Source organism: Agelaius phoeniceus, chromosome 8 (assembly GCF_051311805.1).
Source record: "Agelaius phoeniceus isolate bAgePho1 chromosome 8, bAgePho1.hap1, whole genome shotgun sequence".
NCBI classification, from domain to species: domain Eukaryota; kingdom Metazoa; phylum Chordata; class Aves; order Passeriformes; family Icteridae; genus Agelaius; species Agelaius phoeniceus.
In genome coordinates, this window is record NC_135272.1 from 36,969,347 (window position 1) to 36,988,382 (window position 19,036).

At 60.1% G+C, this 19,036-nt stretch overlaps 1 protein-coding gene across 1 annotated transcript; it reads left to right on the forward strand.

Annotated features, from left to right (window-relative positions):
• Window positions 1-320: 320 nt before the first annotated feature.
• On the forward strand, window positions 321-17,880 carry IL23R (interleukin 23 receptor). The gene is made up of 17 exons (XM_077182649.1): window positions 321-1,943; window positions 2,131-2,248; window positions 2,384-2,603; window positions 3,597-3,674; window positions 4,561-4,851; window positions 5,338-5,461; window positions 6,189-6,361; window positions 6,994-7,139; window positions 7,708-7,867; window positions 8,727-8,809; window positions 9,045-9,261; window positions 11,088-11,285; window positions 12,264-12,335; window positions 13,927-13,977; window positions 15,158-15,254; window positions 15,752-15,842; window positions 17,294-17,880. The coding sequence occupies exons 3-17, from the start codon at window positions 2,429-2,431 to the stop codon at window positions 17,876-17,878; spliced, it is 2,541 nt and encodes an 846-aa protein (XP_077038764.1). The 5' UTR covers window positions 321-1,943; window positions 2,131-2,248; window positions 2,384-2,428; the 3' UTR covers window positions 17,879-17,880.
• Window positions 17,881-19,036: the final 1,156 nt, after the last annotated feature.

The following is a 19,036-nucleotide window of genomic DNA, read 5'->3' on the forward strand; positions in this document are numbered from 1 at the left end:
GGCAGGGCAGGGGGTGGTGGCAGCAGCAGTGACAGTGGCAGTGGCAGTGACAGGGGCTGTGCCGGGCTGATGCCATCGGCGGCGCGGGGAAAGCCCAGCACAGCCCCGGGGAGCGGGGCCGGGGCTCCGGGAGCGGCGCCCCCAAAACCTGGGGGCTGCTGGGGGGGCTGAGCCCGGCCCCGGGCCAGGCTGGGATCCCAAAGCAGCGTCCCAAAGAACCAAAGCACCGTCCCAAAGCACCAAGGCACCAAAGAACCGTCCCAAAGCACTGTCCCAAAGCACCGTCCCAAAGCACCGTCCCAAAGCACCGTCCCAAAGCACCGTCCCAAGGCACCGTCCCAAGGCACCGTCCCGGCTGTGCTGGAGGGGCTGTGGGGCCATGCCAGCCTCGGGAGGGACCCTCTGCAGGGCACCTGAATGCTGAAAGGTGCATTTCATTTCCACCTCTGGACAGAGGATCACACACTGCTGGAATGGTTTGGGGAGCACAAACCTCACCTTGTTCCCCTTTGTCCCAGGTTGCTCCAGCCTGGCCCTGGACGCTGCAGGATCCAGGGGCAGCCACAGCTGCTCTGGGCCTCCCCAGCCTCACAGGGAGGAGTTTCTCCCTAAACCCAGCCTGACCCTGCCTCAGTTTCCATCAGGCCCTGAGGAACACCCGAGCAAAGCACAGAGAGCCCCCGACACGAGGGGGTTGGAAAGGGGGCGGTGGAGCTGCCTCAGGGGAAGGCGGCAGCAGCTGAGATTCCTGAGCAGGGGAAGGAGGAATCTGCGGGAAGAGCCGGGTGTGAGCCCGGCCCCGCTGCCCGGGGAGCTCCGAGCTGCAGCCCCGGTGCTCAGGAGGAGATAAGGACGCAGTCGGTCCGAGGGCAGCGGGAGATGGGGCTGGGAAATGCAGGAACCCGCAGCTCTCACCTGTCCCGGGAGAGCTCCACATCCCCTCGCACTGTGCGGCTCCAGATGTGCTGCCCTGGCTCCAGATGTGCTTGTCCCCCCCCACACGAGGTGAGCTGGCTCCAGATGTGCGCGCTGGCCGGGCAGCCCCAGCTGTGTGCCCCGGGCATTGAGCACTCCAGGACATCCCAAAGGTGAAATTCCCACTAAAACAAAACAACTGAACCCCCCGGTCCTGCTCGGGGTGTGTGCAACCACCCAAACCCAGCCGCTCCTGCCGCCACACGGCACACATTACATACATTATATACATTATGTACATTATACACATTATCTACATTATATGCATTACATAACCGCACCACCCAGCGAGGTGTCAGCTCTCCCTTCCACAAAAAATCCCCCTGGATCAGGCAAAGCCCGGAGCAGCCGGGGCTCGCTGGCAGCGGGAGGCTCTGCCTTGCCCGAGGGGTGAATTCTGTTCCCCGACATTTCCTCCCCGAGGCAGAGGCGGGAGCAGTGCGGGGTTTCCTGTGGTTGCAGTGTCTAATGAGGTTAACGCTGTTTTTGAGGTTTAACTCTTGAAGAGGCGAGGGAAGGAAGCGCCGGGCTCTGCCCAGCCGGGCTGCGGGAGCGGCGGAGGGAGCCGGGGGTGCAGAGCCCCGGAGCATCCCCGGAGCGTCCCCGGGGCTGGGGACAGCACGAGCACCGAGGGGGTGGCAGAGGGTGGCACCGAGGGGTGGCTCTCAGCGCTGCTGAGAACACCCCCGTTCCTTACGGGCTTTTCATTGCACGCCTCTGGGATCGGCAGAAGTTCCTTCCCTGAGAGCACCCAGGACTCTGCCGCGCTCCCGAGGAGACCAGAACGACTCAGCTCCACCAGGCTGAGCCCAAAATGCTGCCAGGACGCCCAGGTGCCCCTTCCCCTCGAGGGGACGCTGGGTTTTCCCAAGGACTGACTCAGAGCGGGAGGGAAACTCGGCTGCTCTGTGTGCCCTGCGCGGCTGCTGCAGCTCCCGGTGGTGCCACACGTCCTGAGCACTGCCAAGGTAAGCGTTCCCTGCTTTGCCCGGCTCCCAGCCCCTGCATTTAACCCCAAAATGTCCCAGCTGCTGCTCCTCACCCGCTGCTCCTGCGTTTGTCCCTCCTGGCACAGCCCCCGGGGAAGGTTCCGGGGGATTTGGGTTGGCACCGTGGAGCAGCTTCTCCCTTCCTGCTGAATTCCCATTTCCTCAGCCCTAGTGCACCAGGAGGCTTCACCAGAGAGCAGCTCAAAGCCCAGCATCTCCAAATGGCCTCGTTCCTTTGGCTCTGGACTCTGCAAACGCCTCTAAATTGGAATAAAAACACAAAGGTGATTCCAGAGGAGGCAGAGCTGGGCAGATTTAGAGTTCCCAGTCCTTCTCACAGCACCCCAATGCATTTTTTCATTTGCCCTGGTTTGCAGAAGGCCCGTGGGCACTCGGGAGCTGACAGCCTCTCTTTGTAGGTCAGGTAATAGGGAGGCACTTGAGGTTTGACTCAGCCACGATGAATGCTTGATCAGCCCCAAAACCAAACCAGGTCACCTCACCCCGCACGAGAAGCACCAGAGCACTCACTGCTGCTGCTGCTGCTGCTGGCCTGGTTTGGGCTGAAAAGCAGCATTTTGGAGCTTTTACTGAGGACTCTGGCCTCCCTCCAGGGAAACTTGCCATTCCTGACAGCAGGTATTGCATGGGGAAGGGAAACAAGGGAGCGTGGGCTTGGCTGGGTGTTCAGCCCAGGCAGGAGAATGGGGGTGGCAGGGCTGGTTTGGGATCTGCCCTGCGACCCCAGAGGGGCCTGGGGGTGCTGGGGCCACCCCAGCTCCAGGGGATGCTTCCAGGGGGATGCTTCTGATGGAAAGGAGCAATTTCCCCCGGGAGCTGCATCTCCCTGCTCCTCACCAGTCTGGGCCGTGGGTGCTGGTTCCAGCCCCAAACCCAGCCCCACGAGGCTGCTGAGGCTGGGATTGCTTCTCCTGGCTGGTGGGAATTCTCCCAGAGAGGCTGTGGAGGGAGGCAAAGGGAGCAGGGGAAAATTTGAGCAACTGTGGGATGCAGGCAAAGGGTGGGAAGGCCTGACCTGGGATTTTGGGGCTGTCTCAAGGGGTTCAGTGCTGGGAAGAGCCTGGCTCAGCCTGGGCAGGACCTGTGGGAAAGGCGTTGTGGAAACAGGGAGTTTCTGTGCCATAAAAACGTGTCTGAGCAGCCCCAGAGATGGAGACTGCAGGACCAGCCCTCAGGGCAGCAGCCCCACTCTGACATTTAAAGAGCTTCTTTAATGTTAAGTTGGGATGTCCTGATTTCCTGACCCCGTTGCCTCCTGTCCTGTCCCTGGGCCATTGCCTCGCTGCCCTTTACCCCCCCCAAACACCCATCCCCAAGGATCTGCCCCCCCTCGAGCCCCTCCTCTCCAGGCTGAGCAGCTCCCCCAGCCCTCCCACGCTTCCCAGCTGCTCCTGACCCTCGGGGGCTCATCCGGAGCGTCCCCATCCCCGCTGTGCCCGTGGCAGCCCCGCCGGCAGCACCGGGGGGCTCCGGGCAGCGCCCCCTGCCCCGGTCCCACCCTCTCCGAGGCGGGGCTGCTCAGCTCTCCCTGCCCCGGTCCCGCACCGCCTTTCCCCGTCCCGCTCCTCCCAGCAGGATTCGCTCCATTTTTTGGGGTTTTTTGCCCCTCAGGCGATGCCGCAGCCCAGCCCATGGCGGGGGCCCGCCAGGCTTTGGTGCTGTCCGTCCTGCTCTGCTGCCTGTGCCCGGGTGAGTGACGGCGTCAGGGCCACCGGGATGGCACCCGAGCAACGCCCCGGACCCGCGGGGGATTTGGGGTGGGAACAGGACAATTCCAGAGTTGTGGGCTTTGAGGGGAGCGTTCCTGGGGGGGTCCCTTGCCCTGAGCTCCTTCTCCTCCGCTCTCCCCTCCTTGGAGCGGGGCCATTCCCAGGCTCCCGGGGCCATTCCCAGGGCCCTGCAGCCCCCGTGCCGAGCTCTGCCCCTGTCCCTGCAGCCCCGGGGCGCAGCCCTGCCCTTTCCAGGAAGGGCAGATGGAGCCGATAGCGCTGAGAGCCGGCGCTGCTGCAGAGCTTCATCTGATAGGGAAGGGCAGCGCCCCCGCCGCGCTAATCTGGGGGATCAGAGCTCTCCGAGCGCAGGTTATTTCCCTGCACTCATTTAAACATTAGAGCAGCCCTGAAATGGGTGAAACTGGCGGAACGGGGCCGTTTCTGAGCTGCCCGGGATGAGTCAGCGGGGCCGGGGCGCTGCTGCGGGGGCGGGGGGCTCAGCCCAGCCCCGGCCGGGGGGGACCCCGGGGCAGGCAGGGACAGAGCGCTCCCAGTCCTGTCCAGCCTGGCCTTGGGCACTGCAGGGATCCAGGGGCAGCCACAGCTGCTCTGGGCACCCTGTGCACCCTGTGCCAGGGCCTGCCCACCCTCAGGGGGGACAATTTCTCCCCGGCATCTCTCGTGCCTCGGTTTACCTGCATCCCATGGGGCTGAAGGGGAGCAGGGCGGGCTGTAATCCCCTGGCTGCGGGCTCCAGCCGTGCTGCGGCTGCATCCCAGGGAGGGGATCCGCTCCCTGCCGGGGTCTGCAGCCCCGGGACAGCCCCGGGACAGCCCCGGGACAGCCCAGCCGCTTTGGCGCAGGTGCTGCGAGCTCGGAGTGCAAGGGGCGCGTGTGGATCGAGCCCGGGCCCGTGGTGCTGCTGGGCTCCGACATCTCCATCGGCTGCGAGTCCTCGCTGGGCTGCCCCTCGCCAGGGCAGCTCCTCATCCTCCTCAACTACAGCCACGCCGAGGGCTCCCTGCAGGCCCTGCCCGGCGGCGCCGTGCGGCTCCACCTGCGCCGCTTCCAGCTGCCCTTCGCCACCGTCATCTGCTTCTCCCGCTGCGACCAGAAGGACAGGGTGGTGTGCGGCACCCAGCTCCGGGCGGGCTGTGAGTGCCCCGTGTCCCCCCCGAGCCCCCCGAGCCGGGCTGTGAGTGCCCCGTGTCCCCCCCGAGCCCCCCGAGCCGGGCTGTGAGTGCCCCGAGCCCCCCTGAGCCGGGCTGTGAGTGCCCCGTGTCCCCCCGAGCCCCGGGCTGTGAGTGCCCCGTGTCCCCCCGAGCTCCGGGCTGTGAGTGCCCCGTGTCCCCCCGAGCCCCGGGCTGTGAGTGCCCCGTGTCCCCCCCGAGCCCCCTGACCCGGGCTGTGAGTGCCCCGTGTCCCCCCCGAGCCCCGGGCTGTGAGTGCCCCGTGTCCCCCCCGAGCTCCGGGCTGTGAGTGCCCCGTGTCCCCCCCCGTGTCCCCCCGAGCTCCGGGCTGTGAGTGCCCCGTGTCCCCCCGAGCCCCGGGCTGTGAGTGCCCCGTGTCCCCCCCGTGTCCCCCCGAGCCGGGCCGGCTCTGCCGGGGGGGCCGCGCCCTCACCCGGGCTCTCCCCGCAGACCCCCCGGACCCTCCGGGGAACCTGAGCTGCGCCATCGCCGAGGGCTCGGAGTCCCTGCTCTGCAGCTGGGAGCGGGGACGGACCACGCACCTGCCCACCCAGCACAGCCTCCACCTGCGCAGGTGAGACCTGGGGGCTGACAGCCCCCGGTGGCAGCTCCCGGTGGCAGCTCCCGGTGACAGCGGCGCTGCCGTGCCCCAGTTCCACTTCCTTCAGCTCACGTTTTGTCACCTCCTGCCCCAGAGCCGCACACTCCACCGCAGTGCCCTGCTCACATCCCATCGAGCCCCACCACGGGGAAGCTGCAGCTTCCAGCTGCTGGAGCTCCCTCTGCGGTAAAGAGAGGGTGACCCCAACGCTGCCCAAAGCCCAAAGCCCAGGCTGAAGCTGAAGCAGAGGTGCTGGCTGCTGCATGGTGTGCCACAGTGCCACCCTGGGATGCCACCAAGGTCCCCACCTGGCGTGTCACACCCATCCCAGGATGCCATGGCTGGTCCCCATGGCACCAGCCCTGCAGGCTGTCAGTTCTCCTGACTCAATTTTAAAGGCATTAAATCCCATCATATGGAAGCTTTGTGAGGAGAAGGGACAAAGCTCCTGCCTAAATTTGGGGTCAAACTGGAGCATGCAGCCAGAAAGGAAGGAAGGAGTTCCCTTCCCACTGTGAAATCCTCAGCAGCAGTGTCAGGGAAGGGAATGAATTCCCAGCTTGCCTTAGGGGTGACAAATGCCAGGTTTGGGGGTGGCTGTGCCCTGGTCACGAGCTGTGACACCCCAGGAGCCGGGGTGGCCGTGCCAGCAGGGGGTGGTGCTGGAATGGGCACTGACAGGGCTGCCTTCTGCTTCCAGGGTGGTGGCACAGGATGAGGAGGAGGATGAGGAAGAAAAGACCTTCCCTGCAGGCTCACCTGTGCTGCTGGGGGAGCTGCACAATGGCAGCCACTACTGGGTGTGGGTGCAGGCCAGCAACGAGCTGGGCACTGCCCGCTCGGCCCCTCAGCGCCTCAGCCTGCAGGAGCTCGGTACGGCCATCCGTCCGTCTGTCCATCCATGTCTCCATCATCCGCCCGTCTGTCCATCCATGTCTCCATCATCCGTCCCTCTGTCCATCCATGTCTCCATCATCCGTCCATCTGTCCGTCTGTCCATCCATGTCTCCATCATCCGCCCATCCGTCCATCCATGTCTCCATCATCCGCCCATCCGTCCATCGATGTCTCCATCATCCGTCCCTCTGTCCATCCATGTCTCCATTATCCGTCCATCCGTCCGTCTGTCCATCCATGTCTCCATCATCCGTCCATCCATGTCTCCATCTATTATCCATCCATCCATCCATCCATCCATCCATTGATCCTTCCATCCCTCCATTATCCCTCCACACCCATCCATCCCTCACTCCCTCCATCTGTCCCTCATCCATCCCTCCACATCCATCCATTCCTCCCTCCATCTGTCCCCCATCCATCCATCCATCCATCCATCCATCCATCCATCCATCCATCCATCCATCCATCCATCCATCCCTCTGTCTCCCCACGAGCAGCACGGTGTGCTGTGGCTGTGCCTGGCCACCCTGCCCTGCAGTGTCACTCTGGGGACACCCCTGAGCCCAGGGACAGTCCCCACCCTGCTGTTCCCTCTGTGCCCGCAGTGGTGCCCACTCTGCCCGTGCCCATGGGCGCCGAGACCACGGACACATCCCCGGCCAGCACCACCACGCGCTGGAGGAGCCGCACCCAGCTGAGGGACGTGCAGTGCCAGGAGAGGCACAGGGCCACGGGCACCCCGGCGTGGCACGTGAGACCCCAAACCCCCCTCACAGCCCCGGGGAGGAGATGCCAGTCCTGGTCCTGCTGGAGACCCCGCGGGCAATGGGAATATTTGGGGATGTTCCAGACTCACCCCTGTGCTCTGGCGCTGCTCAAACGGGCACCCCCGGCCACAGGGAGCGTCCCCCCACTCTGGGGACAGCAGAGCTGATGCCACCTGGGAGGGACCACAGATGGCCTCATGGGCAGGGTTAGCTCAGCTTTCTGAGCAAAAAGACGGAATTCCAAATATTCCCAAACGTTCCACTCTGCAAGGACAAGGCACAAAATCCCGGGGGATGCTCAGAGCACACCGCAGACAAAAAACCCCAAACCCACACCCCAAACCCACACAGGGGCAGGGATGGAATGCCCCTGCGTGCTGCCAAGGCTGGGCCTGGATCCCCGCTGCCACAGGAGCCCCAAAATCTCCGTGCTGGCGCTGCCAGCGTGGCTGGGGGCTCTGGCTGTGCCCCGCAGGTGGCGCCGGAGGGGACGAGGCGGGTCCTGCCCATGCCGCCGTGTCCCGCTGCCCCAGCGCCCCGCTTCCCTGGCAGGTGGAGCTGTGTGACAAGGTGCCACCGGAGGGTCTCCGCTGGCAGCACGAGCTGCAGAGCGACACCGAGTTCGTGTTCCAGGCCAGGTGCCGGCTCGGCAGCACCCGCAGCCCCTGGAGCGCCTGGAGCCCCCCGTTCCTGTACCGCACCCCCGAGGCAGGTGGGCTCAGCGCCGGTGACACCCCTCTGTGGCATTTGCCACCCCTGGCACAGCTGTCCCCACCCTGGGGGGGCTCAAAGTGCCTGTGGATGTGGCACTTGGGGACACGGGGCAGTGGCGGCTGTGGCAGCGCTGGGGATGGCTGGGCTGGATGTTCTTGGAGGGCTTTCCCGACAGAACAGATCCCACCGTCCTTAGGGCCTTGCTTGCTGCCCTGGTGGAAAAACCACATCGGCCAAGGTGTCGCGACAAATCGTGGTCACCCTGAGCCAGCTCCGCCCATCCGTGCCAGCTCCTGGTTTTGTCACGAGCCTGGCACGGCCGGCCCGGGCAGCGCTGCCCTCCCGGTGCCGGTGCCAGCGGGGAACGGGGGGGGCTCACCCCGAACAGCCGCGCCCGCCGCCGCTCTCGGTCCGCTCCGCTCCTCTGCCAGCCGGCCGGGAGGGGCTGAGGGTGGGTGCGGGCCCCGGGTGCCCTCCGGTGTGTCATGATGTCCCCCCCGGTGTCCCCTCCGGTCTGTCACGGTGTCACTCCCGGTGGGGCACGGTGTCATTCCCAGTGTCCCCTCCGGTGTGTCACGGTGTCACTCCCGGTGTCCTCTCCGGTGTGTCACGGTGTAACTCGCGGGATGCCCTCCGGTCTGTCACGGTGTCACTCCTGGTGGGTCACGGGGTCACTCCCGGTGTCCCCTCCGGTCTGTCACGGTGTCATTCCTGGTGGGTCACGGTGTCACCCCCGGTGTCCCCTCCGGTGTGTCACGGTGTCATCCCCGATGGGTCACGGTGTCATTCCCGGTGTCACTCCCGGTGTGTTCACGGTGTCATTCCCGGTGTGTCACGGTGTCCCCGCTCCTCCGCAGCCCCCGCCGCCGCTCCCGCCGTGTGGCGGCGCCTGGGCCGGGCCCTGCCCAACGGCAGCCACGAGGTGACGGTGTTGATCCAGGTAAGGGCTCGGGGCAGCCTCCGCGCGGCTTTGGCTCCGCCGCTCCTCCCCGAGCAGCGCCGGTGCCGCCCTCGCTGCGGAGCCCTGTGGCCGCGGGGAGGGCAGGAAAGGCCGGCCCGGCTGGGAGCCAAATCCCCATCCCGGTACAAGGTAAAAGGTGGCACCAGCCGGGCAGGGCTGTCCCGGCCGGGTGTGGGGGTCAGAGCCCCCCGCTCCCGGCCGCCGTTTCCCGCAGCCGCTGGCAGCCCGGGATGCCCGCGGGAGGATCCTGGGCTACGCCGTGAGCGCCGAGAGCTCCGCGGGAGCGCTTTGGCCGCTGTGCCTCACCCCGGGCACCGAGTGCGCCGTGCTGGTGCCGCCCGGAGCCCGCAGCCTCCTCGTCACCGCCCGCAACGCCAAGGGCGCCTCCAGCCCCGCCAGCATCCCCCTGAACTGGGCGGCAGCTCCGCAAGGTACGGGGGCACCGCCGGGACCGACCCTGCCCGGACTGCGGGGAAAGGCTGGATCGGGCACGGGGAGAGCCCCGGCACAGCTCTGCCTGCTCCACCGGGGACACGGAGCCCTCCAGACAGCTCCCCTGGAGGTGCTCCCCTGCTGGATGTGGAATCATGGAATTCTGGAGTGGTTTGGGTTGAGAGAGACCTTAAAGCCCAGCTCATTTCATTGTCCCATGGCAGGGACACCTCCCACTGTCCCAGGCTGCTCCAATGTCCTGCCTGGCCTTGGGCACTGCCAGGGATCCAGGGGCAGCCACAGCTGCTCTGGGAATTCCATCCCCACCCTGCCAGGGAACAATTCCCAATTCCCAATCTCCCATCCATCCCTGCCCTCTGGCAGTGGCAGCCATTCCCTGTGTCCTGTCCCCCCCGGCCTTGTCCCCAGTCCCTCTGCAGCTCTCCTGGAGCCCCTTCAGGCTCTGGAATCTCAGCCCTTCACCTCCTAAGGCTGCAGGAACAAACTCATTTTTAAGTTTGCCCTGCCCGTGTTGGCTGGCAAAGCAAATGGTGCCAGGCTGCTCCTCTGCTCCAGACCAGCTCCTGCAGCCTCTGCCGGCCCCCACTGGGAGCTGGGTCCTTGCAAACTGAAAAAGAAGGGGGAAAAAAACCCCTTTTAAATCCTTTTAGGGCCACCTTATGGTCCCTGTGCCCTGGGCTGTGGTTTCCCCCACAGCCACGCTTTGCTAGTTCTGAAAAAAGTCTCTGAATGAGCAATGGGAGGGGAAAGTCCCATTCAGGCTGAGGACAAACACATGACTAAAAGGAAACTGAAGAGAAATAAGGTGGAAAAACCTCCCTCAGCTCTGATGCTTATCAGAACCCTGCACGTTTCTGGTAAGCAGGGACAGCTGAAGCATTTCAGAGCTGAGGGTGTGGGGTTTGCAGAGCTCCACATCTGGCTGGGGAGGAGCACAGCTGGCCAGGAGGGCCACAGCCACCTGGGCTGTGCCAGGCAGTGGAAGGACAGTGAGGGGCTGGAGAGTGTCCAGGGCAGGGAATGGAGCTGGGCAGGGGCTGCAGAATCCCTGAGGGAGCTGGGCAGGAGCTGGAGAATCCCTGAGGGAGCTGGGCAGGGGCTGCAGAATCCCTGAGGGAGCTGGGCAGGGGCTGCAGAATCCCTGAGGGAGCCGGGCAGGGGCTGCAGAATCCCTGAGGGAGCTGGGCAGGGGCTGCAGAATCCCTGAGGGAGCTGGGCAGGGGCTGCAGAATCCCTGAGGGAGCCGGGCAGGGGCTGCAGAATCCCTGAGGGAGCCGGGCAGGGGCTGAGCCTGGAGCAAAGGAGGCTCAGGGGCCCTTGTGGCTCTGCACAGCTCCTGCCAGGAGGGCACAGCTGGGGGGGTCGGGCTCTGCTCCAGGGAACAGGGACAGGAGCAGAGGGAACGGCCCCAGGGTGGATATTTGGGAAAATTCCTCTTGGAAAAGTTCTCCAGCCCTGGCGCAGCTGCCCAGGGCAGGGGTGGAGTCCCCATCCCTGCAGGGATTCAAAAGCCACATGGATGTGGCACCTGGGGACACGGGGCAGAGTTGGCTTTGATCTTTAAGGTATTTTCCAATCTGAATATTCCTATGAAATACAGATCAATACATAAAGACAGATTTATATATATATATATAGATAGATAGAGAGAGGGTTTATATACAAACCCACCATATTCTACAGTTTCCTGTTCAGCTTTCAAACCCTTCCAGGAAAGCCACATCTGCCCTGGGCTGGGCTAACCCTTCCCTGTGTCCGAGGATGAGTTTGGGGTGCCTGACACCCCTTGCCTGTTTCCCCACAGAGTTCCCAGCCCCGGAGGCCCTGGAGGTGCAGCCTGAGCAGCAGAGCAGGGTCCTGGTGCGGTGGCAGCGCCCCCAGCCCAGCCAGAGCCCCCTGCTCTGGTTCGTCCTGGAGTGGCTCTCCAGCCCCCAGCACGGCCTGCAGGAGCCGTACAGCTGGGAGAGAATCCCACCCCAGCACACACACACCTACATCCCAGGTAGGACAGCCAGGAACCCCCTTCTGCTGGGCACAGCTCCTCGGGACCTCATCAATCCCAATCACACTGCAAATCCAAATCAGACTATAACTCTGAATTGGATTATAACTCCAAATCAGACTATAAATCCAAATTAGATTATAAATCAAAATCAAACTATCAATCAAGATTAGATTATAAATCCAAATCAGACTATAAATCCAAATCTGACTATAAATCTGAATTAGATTATAAATTCAAATCAGATTATAACTCCAAATCAGACTGTAAATCCGAATCACACTACAAATCCAAATTAGGTTATAAATCTGAATTAGATTATAAATCCAAATCAGACTATCAATCAAGATTAGATTATAAATCCAAATCAGACTATCTATCAATCCAAATCAGACTATAAATCAGAATTACATTATAAATCCAAATCAGACTGTAAATCTGAATTAGATTATAAATCTGAAATAGATTATAAATCTAAATCAGATTGTAAATCTGAATTAGATTATAAATCCAAATCAGATTATCAATCTGAATTAGATTATAAATCCAAATTAGATTATAAATCCAAATCAGACTATCAATCTGAACTAGATTATAAATCCAAATCAGACTATCAATCCAGATTAGATTATAAATCCAAATCAGACTATCAAGGCAGCTTCATTTGAGTCTGAGCCCCTGCCCTCTTGTTTTTGGGGAGTGGGGCCATGAAGAGCCCTTAGGGAAGGAGGAGGGAAGCAGTTGGAGACCTGAGGGCAGACAGTGGGATTTGGGTCCCTGGGTGAAGATCCCAGGGGAAGGAGGGGATGGGGAGGGAAAGAAAATGAATTTAATTATTGATTAATGAATTTAAAAATGAGCTGGTGGGCCAGGAAGGACGGCAGCCCCCCAAGGGCCAGCCCAGCTGCTGTCAGCAGCCCCTGGCCAAGCCCAGCGGACAGAATCCCGTTCTGAGGCAGCTCTGTGCTCTGCCGGCAGGGGCGGCTCCCCCGCGCCTGTGGCTCTACGCGGTCTATCCCGGCGGGATCAGCGCTCCCTGCTCCAGCCCAGGTGAGCCGGACTGCCCGGGGGTGGGAAACTGCTGCTGCTCCCCTTGGGGATCCCTCGGCTTGGGAACGGGGCAAACCCTCGCACCGAGCCGGGCAGGAAAGGGTAAAATGCATTCAATCGATGTGTTGGGGTCAAACCCATCTGCAGCTGGCGTTTGCTCCCTGCACAGAGCCAGAACCTCATTGTCCTTCAGCAGAGGCACCCGTGGGGTCCTTGTCCCTTTCCAGGGCAGAAAAGCGAGGTTGCACATGCAGAACTCAAAATAAGATGTCACAGATCAAGCAAAATCCAGCAAAGAGCTTTTCCAGGGAGCAGCTGGGCAGAGCCAGCCCTTCCCACCTGGAGTGGGAGGCACAGAGCTTTGGGAGGGACATCTGCAGCTGGGTCAGCGCTGGGGAAGGGTTTGGGGAAGGAAAACCTCATTTCCACCACTGGGGTGGCTTTGGGTGCCCTCCAGAGCTGGGCTTGGGTGAGGCCAGGCTGTGACACCAGAGCAGGGTCTGAGCCCCAGAGCTGCCCCAGCCCAGCCCTGCTGGGGCTCAGGGCCAGGGCTGGGCTTAAATAGAGCCCGCCCTGGGCAGGGGGGAGTGGCGGGGCCAGGTGGGGCTGGGCAGGGCCATCAAGGGCTGTCAGAGCCCAAAGTACCCGCAGGTGACACCTGAGGGGACACCCGAGGGTGCCCTCAGCTCCTGGCTCCGATGCCACCTGAGATGGGCCCTCTGCAGCTGCTCAGGGGTTTCTCCTGGGCCAGAGCAGCCCCGTGGCTCTGCAGGAGCCCCTGGAGAAGGGAGCTGTTCCCAGGAAATGTGAGCAGACACTCCTGGCTGGGTGTCCCGGGTCAGCCCTGGCTGCTGGGTGCTGTCCCCAGGGCAAGGCCCTCCCCTGTGGCTCCAAACCAGGGACAGGGGACCCCGAGGGAGTGGCTGAATTGGCCAGGATCAAAGGGAATGGCTGAATTGGCCAGGATCAAAGGGAATGGCTGAATTGGCCAGGATCAAAGCTGGCTGCTTATTTCAGCAGAAAGAGGCTTCTTGCCACGGCAGGGTCTGCAGCTGCAGCCCTTCCCTCACTGCACGGAAATAATCTGGAAATTCAATCCCAAAGGGTGCAGGCGCTTTGGGAATCACAGAATCCCACAATGGGCTGGGCTGGGAGGGACTCAAAGCCCACCCAGTGCCACCCCTGCCATGGCAGGGCCACCTCTCACCATTCCAGAGTGCTCCAAGCCTGGCCTGGGACACTCCAGGGATCCACAACTTCTCTGGAAAAGCTGTTAAACAACCTGGGAGTGCTTGTGGAAAATGATGGAGCTCCCCAGGGGGAATAAATCCTTGTTTTGGGTGCTGAGGGAGGGGAGGGATGTGCAGGGAAGAGGTTCTGTAGATGGGGACAGGGTTGATCAACACCTCATTTAACTGTGGGGACACTGTGGAAAGCCCAGCAGGGCTGGAGTTACTCATTGCTCCAGGGAGGTTACTTGTCCTCATTACACCATTGCTTATTTTTCTCAAAATATAGAAGCAAGGCAGGTTTTGTGTCCCCCAGAGCCCTCTGAAGGAACCACAGCCATTTTCCCCTCTCTCTGTTGCAGCCCCTGCAGAGGAGCCGCTCCTGGGCAGCACCTACGGCGAGATGTCCCAGGGTAAGGAGGGCAGCTCTGCCTTGCTAGGCCAGGCTTTGTCCTGGGCGGGTTTAACCCCAGCAGCTCCTGGCAGCGGGAATTGAGAGCTCCCAGATGCCTTGGGGGGGTCAGAGCCTTTTGGAATCTCTGCTGCTCACAGTGACCCCCAGATGTGTCACAAAGTCCCTTTCCCCAGCCCAGCCCTCGAAGAAGGAGTCAGAGCTCTTCATTTCTCATTTTCAGGGTTGTTTATTGTTCCTTATCTATAAAATTCTTTCTCCTGTCCTGCCCAGGTCTGCTCAGCAGGACAGACAGACACACTCTGCCTGCCCCTGTGCAGTGTTATCTTTTTATATTAAAAACTACCTGTACAATATTTACCATAACTTCCCAATACCCATCACCCATGGTAGACACTGAGCTTCTGCTCTAAACCAATCCAAAAGTGCCACCATCACAGCAGGAGATGGAGGCCAAGAAGAAGGAGAAAGGCTGGACATGCCCAGATTCCTCCATCTTGCCCTCTACCCCCATTCTAAAGACCCCAAAAATCTATTTTCACTCCCTGACAAACTAATTATTATTCTACTTAAACCCCTTTAATTTGTAATTCTTCATATAAAGGTTGGTAATTGTTTTTTCCAAGGGCTCAATCAAAGGCACAGGGTCCCTGGGCTCTGTGCTGAGGTCTCTGAGCCCCCTGGGCAGGGTCTGGAGCCCTCCAGGGCAGCCTGAGGGATTCCCTGGGTTCTGACAAGAGCCAATAAAGGAGATGTTCCCCACGAGCAGGGAAGGATGAGCAGCACCCACAGAATGCAATCTTTGAGTTCTGCTCTCTAAGGAGGCCAAAACGCAATTCCCAGCCCAAGGGGGAGGTGCCAAACCCAGGGAAACATCAAATTAACCCATGCAAGGGGCTGATTCCATCCTGCAAGGGGCTGATCCCATCCTGCAAGGGGCTGACTCCATCCTGCAGCTGGCACCAGGGACGTGTCCCCGCATTTCCCTCCCGTTTGGGGATGCTCTGCTGGCACATGCTCTGGTAAAGGTCACGGTCTGTTTCAGCTCCTAAAGCAAAAGCAAAACCAGCCCAGGCTGAGGGATTCACGTCAGCATTTCTGGCAGCTGGGGCAGGAAATGGTGAATGGTGGGGGACTGCAGCACCGAGGCCATGACCTCCTCCCTCTCCATCCCCCTGCAGATGAGGGCATCCGAGTTTTCCTGGGCCTGAGCCTCAGCCTGGTTGGATTATCCATTCTTTCTGCAGTTGTGATGTTTAAAAAATCAGTCAGGAAAAGGTATTCCTTTCCTTATTGCCAATTCAGAACTTTTTACCCCTTTTTTGGGGAGGGTGTTTGGGGTTTTGGGGTTTTTTGGGGGGGGTTTTGTGGGGTTTTTTTTGTTTTTTTGTTTTTTTTTTTTTTTTTGTTGTTGTTTTTTTGTTGGTTTTTTTTTTTTTTTTTTTTTTGTATTTAGAAGAAATATAAAATAATTTCTTCTGGGATGTTTTAAAATCCTCTATAGAGTCCTTTTCACCTCAGCCTGAGGGCAATATCACACATTTATCAGGCTGTGGTATGAAAGGACTTTTGGTGCTCTACAGTAAGGCAGAGACCAACAAAAAAAAAGTCAAATAAACATGAAATTGGTGACATTTAAGAATGGGGAGCCCGGAGTTTCCAAGGCTAGGTGTTCTTCATGTGTCCTCCCCACCCAGAGAGTTCCATCCTGCATAAGGAATATCTGAATAACACACTGGACTAACATTTGGGGTTTGGTTTTGCCTTTTGTGAAGGGTTAAGGCCACCCTCGTGTCCCTCCTGCCAAGGTGGATGCTTGAGGACTTTCCCCACGTGGAGAACAGCACCGTGGTGAAGTCACTCCAGGTGAGGGCAGAGTGATCTCCTGGCTTTGCTTCCTCTCAGGTTAAAGCTCGGCTTTACAGAATTGTCCAGGTTGGAAAATCCCTCTGAGACCATCGGGTCCAACCACCCCTAGCACTGCCCTGTGTCCCCAAGTGCCACATCCACAGGGATTTTAAGTCCCTCCAGGGCTGGACAGCCCTTTCCACAAAGACATTTTCCCAAAAATCCAACCCAAAGCTGCCCTGGACCGACTTGAGGCCATCTCTGGCAGCATTCCCTGTTAGCTGGGAGAGGGCAGCCTGTGTGGGCAGCAGGGATGGGGAGAGGTTCCAGTTCTGAGGCACTGGGAGCTGCTCAGGAATCATTCCCCAGGGGGTGGGAGCCTGGAGCAGCTGAGATCTGCTTTAAACCTGAATCCCACATTTTCTGTATTCCGTGGGCACAGCTGCCCCGGGCTGGGAGGGACCTGAGAGCTCATCCCATTCCCTCCCTGGGCCAGGCTGCCCCAAGCCCTGAGGAGAGCTGCGCTGTTAACAAATCCTGCCAGGAGCAGGGATGGGATGGAGGAGCAGGGATGGGATGGGATGGAGGAGCAGGGATGGGATGAGGGAGCAGGGATGGGATGGAGGAGCAGGGATGGGATGGAGGAGCAGGGATGGGATGAAGGAGCAGGGCTGGGATGCAGGAGCAGGGATGGGATGAAGGAGAAGGGATGGGATGGAGGAGCAGGGATGGGATGAGGGAGCAGGGATGGGATGCAGGAGCAGGGATGGGATGCAGGAGCAGGGATGGGATGGAGGAGCAGGGATGGGATGAAGGAGAAGGGATGGGATGGAGGAGCAGGGATGGGATGGGGGAGCAGGGATGGGATGCAGGAGCAGGGATGGGATGGAGGAGAAGGGATGAGATGGAGGAGCAGGGATGGGATGGAGGAGCAGGGCTGGGATGAGGGAGCAGGGCTGGGATGGAAGAGCAGGGATGAGATGGAGGAGCAGGGCTGGGATGAGGGAGCAGGGCTGGGATGGAAGAGCAGGGATGAGATGGAGGAGCAGGGATGAGATGGAGGAGCAGGGCTGGGATGAAGGAGCAGGGATGAGATGGAGGAGCAGGGATGAGATGGAGGAGCAGGGATGGGATGGAGGAGCAGGGATGGGATGAAGGAGCAGGGATGAGATGGAGGAGCAGGGATGAGATGGAGGAGCAGGGATGGGATGGAGGAGCAGGGATGAGATGGAGGAGCAGGGATGAGATGGAGGAGCAGGGATGAGATGGAGGAGCAGAGCAGGGATGGAGGAGCAGGGATGGGATGGAGGAGCAGGGATGGGATAGAGGAGCAGGGCTGGGATGGAGGAGCAGGGATGGGATAGAGGAGCAGGGCTGGGATGGAGGAGCAGGGATGGGATAGAGGAGCAGGGATGGGATGCAGGAGCAGGGCTGGGATGGAGGTGGCACATCTATCCTCATTCCCCCAGGACAAGGCTGATTTCCCCAGCGCCAGCCTCCAGGAGCCCTTCCTGGACCCTGCGCTCTCCGATGTTCAGGAGGTGCCGGCGCAGGAGCGGCCCCAGCGCCTGGACCCCGAGGCCAGGGCAGGGGTGGCCGAGCCCAGGGAGGTGCCCAGGGGCGTGGTGGCCCCCAGGAGCCCGGGGCCAGGGCAGCTGGGTGCCTACAAACCCCAGCTCTCCGATGGGAACGCTCTGGGGTACGTGGCTGCTGGAATCTGCCCGGCGCAGCCGCCCGCGGCCGTCCCGCAGCCAGAGCTGGGAATCTCCTGCCAGGACTACACCAGCCCCGTCCCCCAGCTGTGGGACACGCAGGGAGGCACCCCCCAGCTGTGCCTGCTGGACAAGATCAACCTGGTGCTCAACAGCAGCCTGGAGTTCCCGGGGCAGGCCGCGCACGGACACGGATCGGTCCCGGAGCGGCGCTGGGAGCCCGGCCCCGAGCAGATGCTGGTGCCCGAGGAGCTGCTGTCCTGCCTGAGAGCCACCAACAGGGACCCGGCCTCCCCCAGGGCATGGCAGGGCTGCTCTGAGGGGAGCTGGGACTGGGGATAAAGCCTGGAGCAGGGACCCAGGCGCTGTCAGCGCCGGGATTGGCAGAGCCGCAGCAAAGCTCCCCGCTGGAATTTTGCCTTCTTACCCCACTGCAGGTTCTTGGGGCTGCCTGGGAATCTTGGGCCAGCAAATCCCAATTCTAACCTTACCTCGCACTGGCAGAAGGAAAAAAACCCATAAAACTTGGATTTCTGGGATGCCAAGCAGGAGATTCCTGCAGGATGCCATAACTTCAATTACTGCTCAGCATCGTCCTCCTGTTAAGGGTCTGGAGCACTTCATTCCCAAATGTTTGGAACATTTCATTCCCAAATGTTTGGGACATTTCATCTCAAAGGTTTGGAGCATTTCATTCCCAAAGGTTTGGAGCACTTCATTCCCAAAGGTTTGGAACATTTCATTCCCAAAGGTTTGGAGCATTTCATTCCCAAAGGTTTGGAACACTTAATTCCCAAGTGTTTGGAGCACTTCATTCCCAAATGTTTGGAGCACTTCATTCCCAAATGTTTGGGACATTTCCTTCCCAAAGGTTTGGAGCACTTCATTCCCAAATGTTTGGAACACTTCATTCCCAAAGGTTTGGAGCATTTCATTCCCAAATGTTTGGAACATTTCCTTCCCAGACATTTGGAGCATTTCCTTCCTAAATGTTTGGAGCATTTCATTCCTGGAGCTAATTGCAGCTAAAGTGGATTAAAAAAATCCCTCAGACATCCTGGCAGAGAGGTGGAAAATATTTTGGGATTGCTCCTGATGAACAGGCACCGCACCAAGGAGGATTTATGTGTCTGGAACCAAGAATATGGAATATTTTCTGCATTTCATTTTCCTCCCATTCCCAATAAAAACCCACTCAGGTAAGAACACACCTCCACCTCCTGCCAGGCCGATGTAAAACCCCTCTGAACTGGTCCCTGGCCAAACCCTTCCCTTTGGGTGAGGGATTCATCATCCCACAGCACCTTGGCCCCCCTCAGCCTGGCTGTGGGAAGGGCAGTGTGGCACAGGAAAATGGGATTTATCCAGCACATGAGCATGGATTTGGGTCTTTGGTAAAACCCAGCAGCCTCCTTCCTTCAGCAGCCCTGAAACCATCTCCAGGTGTTCTGGGACTTACAAAATATTCCCAATTTTTTTTCCTCTTGTTTTTTCCTAGGC

Bases quoted from the DNA above. Each gene is read 5' to 3' on its own strand.
- IL23R (XM_077182649.1), top strand. From the start codon at position 2,429: ATGCTTGATCAGCCCCAAAACCAAACCAGGTCACCTCACCCCGCACGA. The intron at 5,462-6,188 runs GTGAGACCTGGG...TTCTGCTTCCAG, and splicing joins CACAGCCTCCACCTGCGCAG to GGTGGTGGCACAGGATGAGG. The intron at 9,262-11,087 runs GTACGGGGGCAC...GTTTCCCCACAG, and splicing joins CTGGGCGGCAGCTCCGCAAG to AGTTCCCAGCCCCGGAGGCC.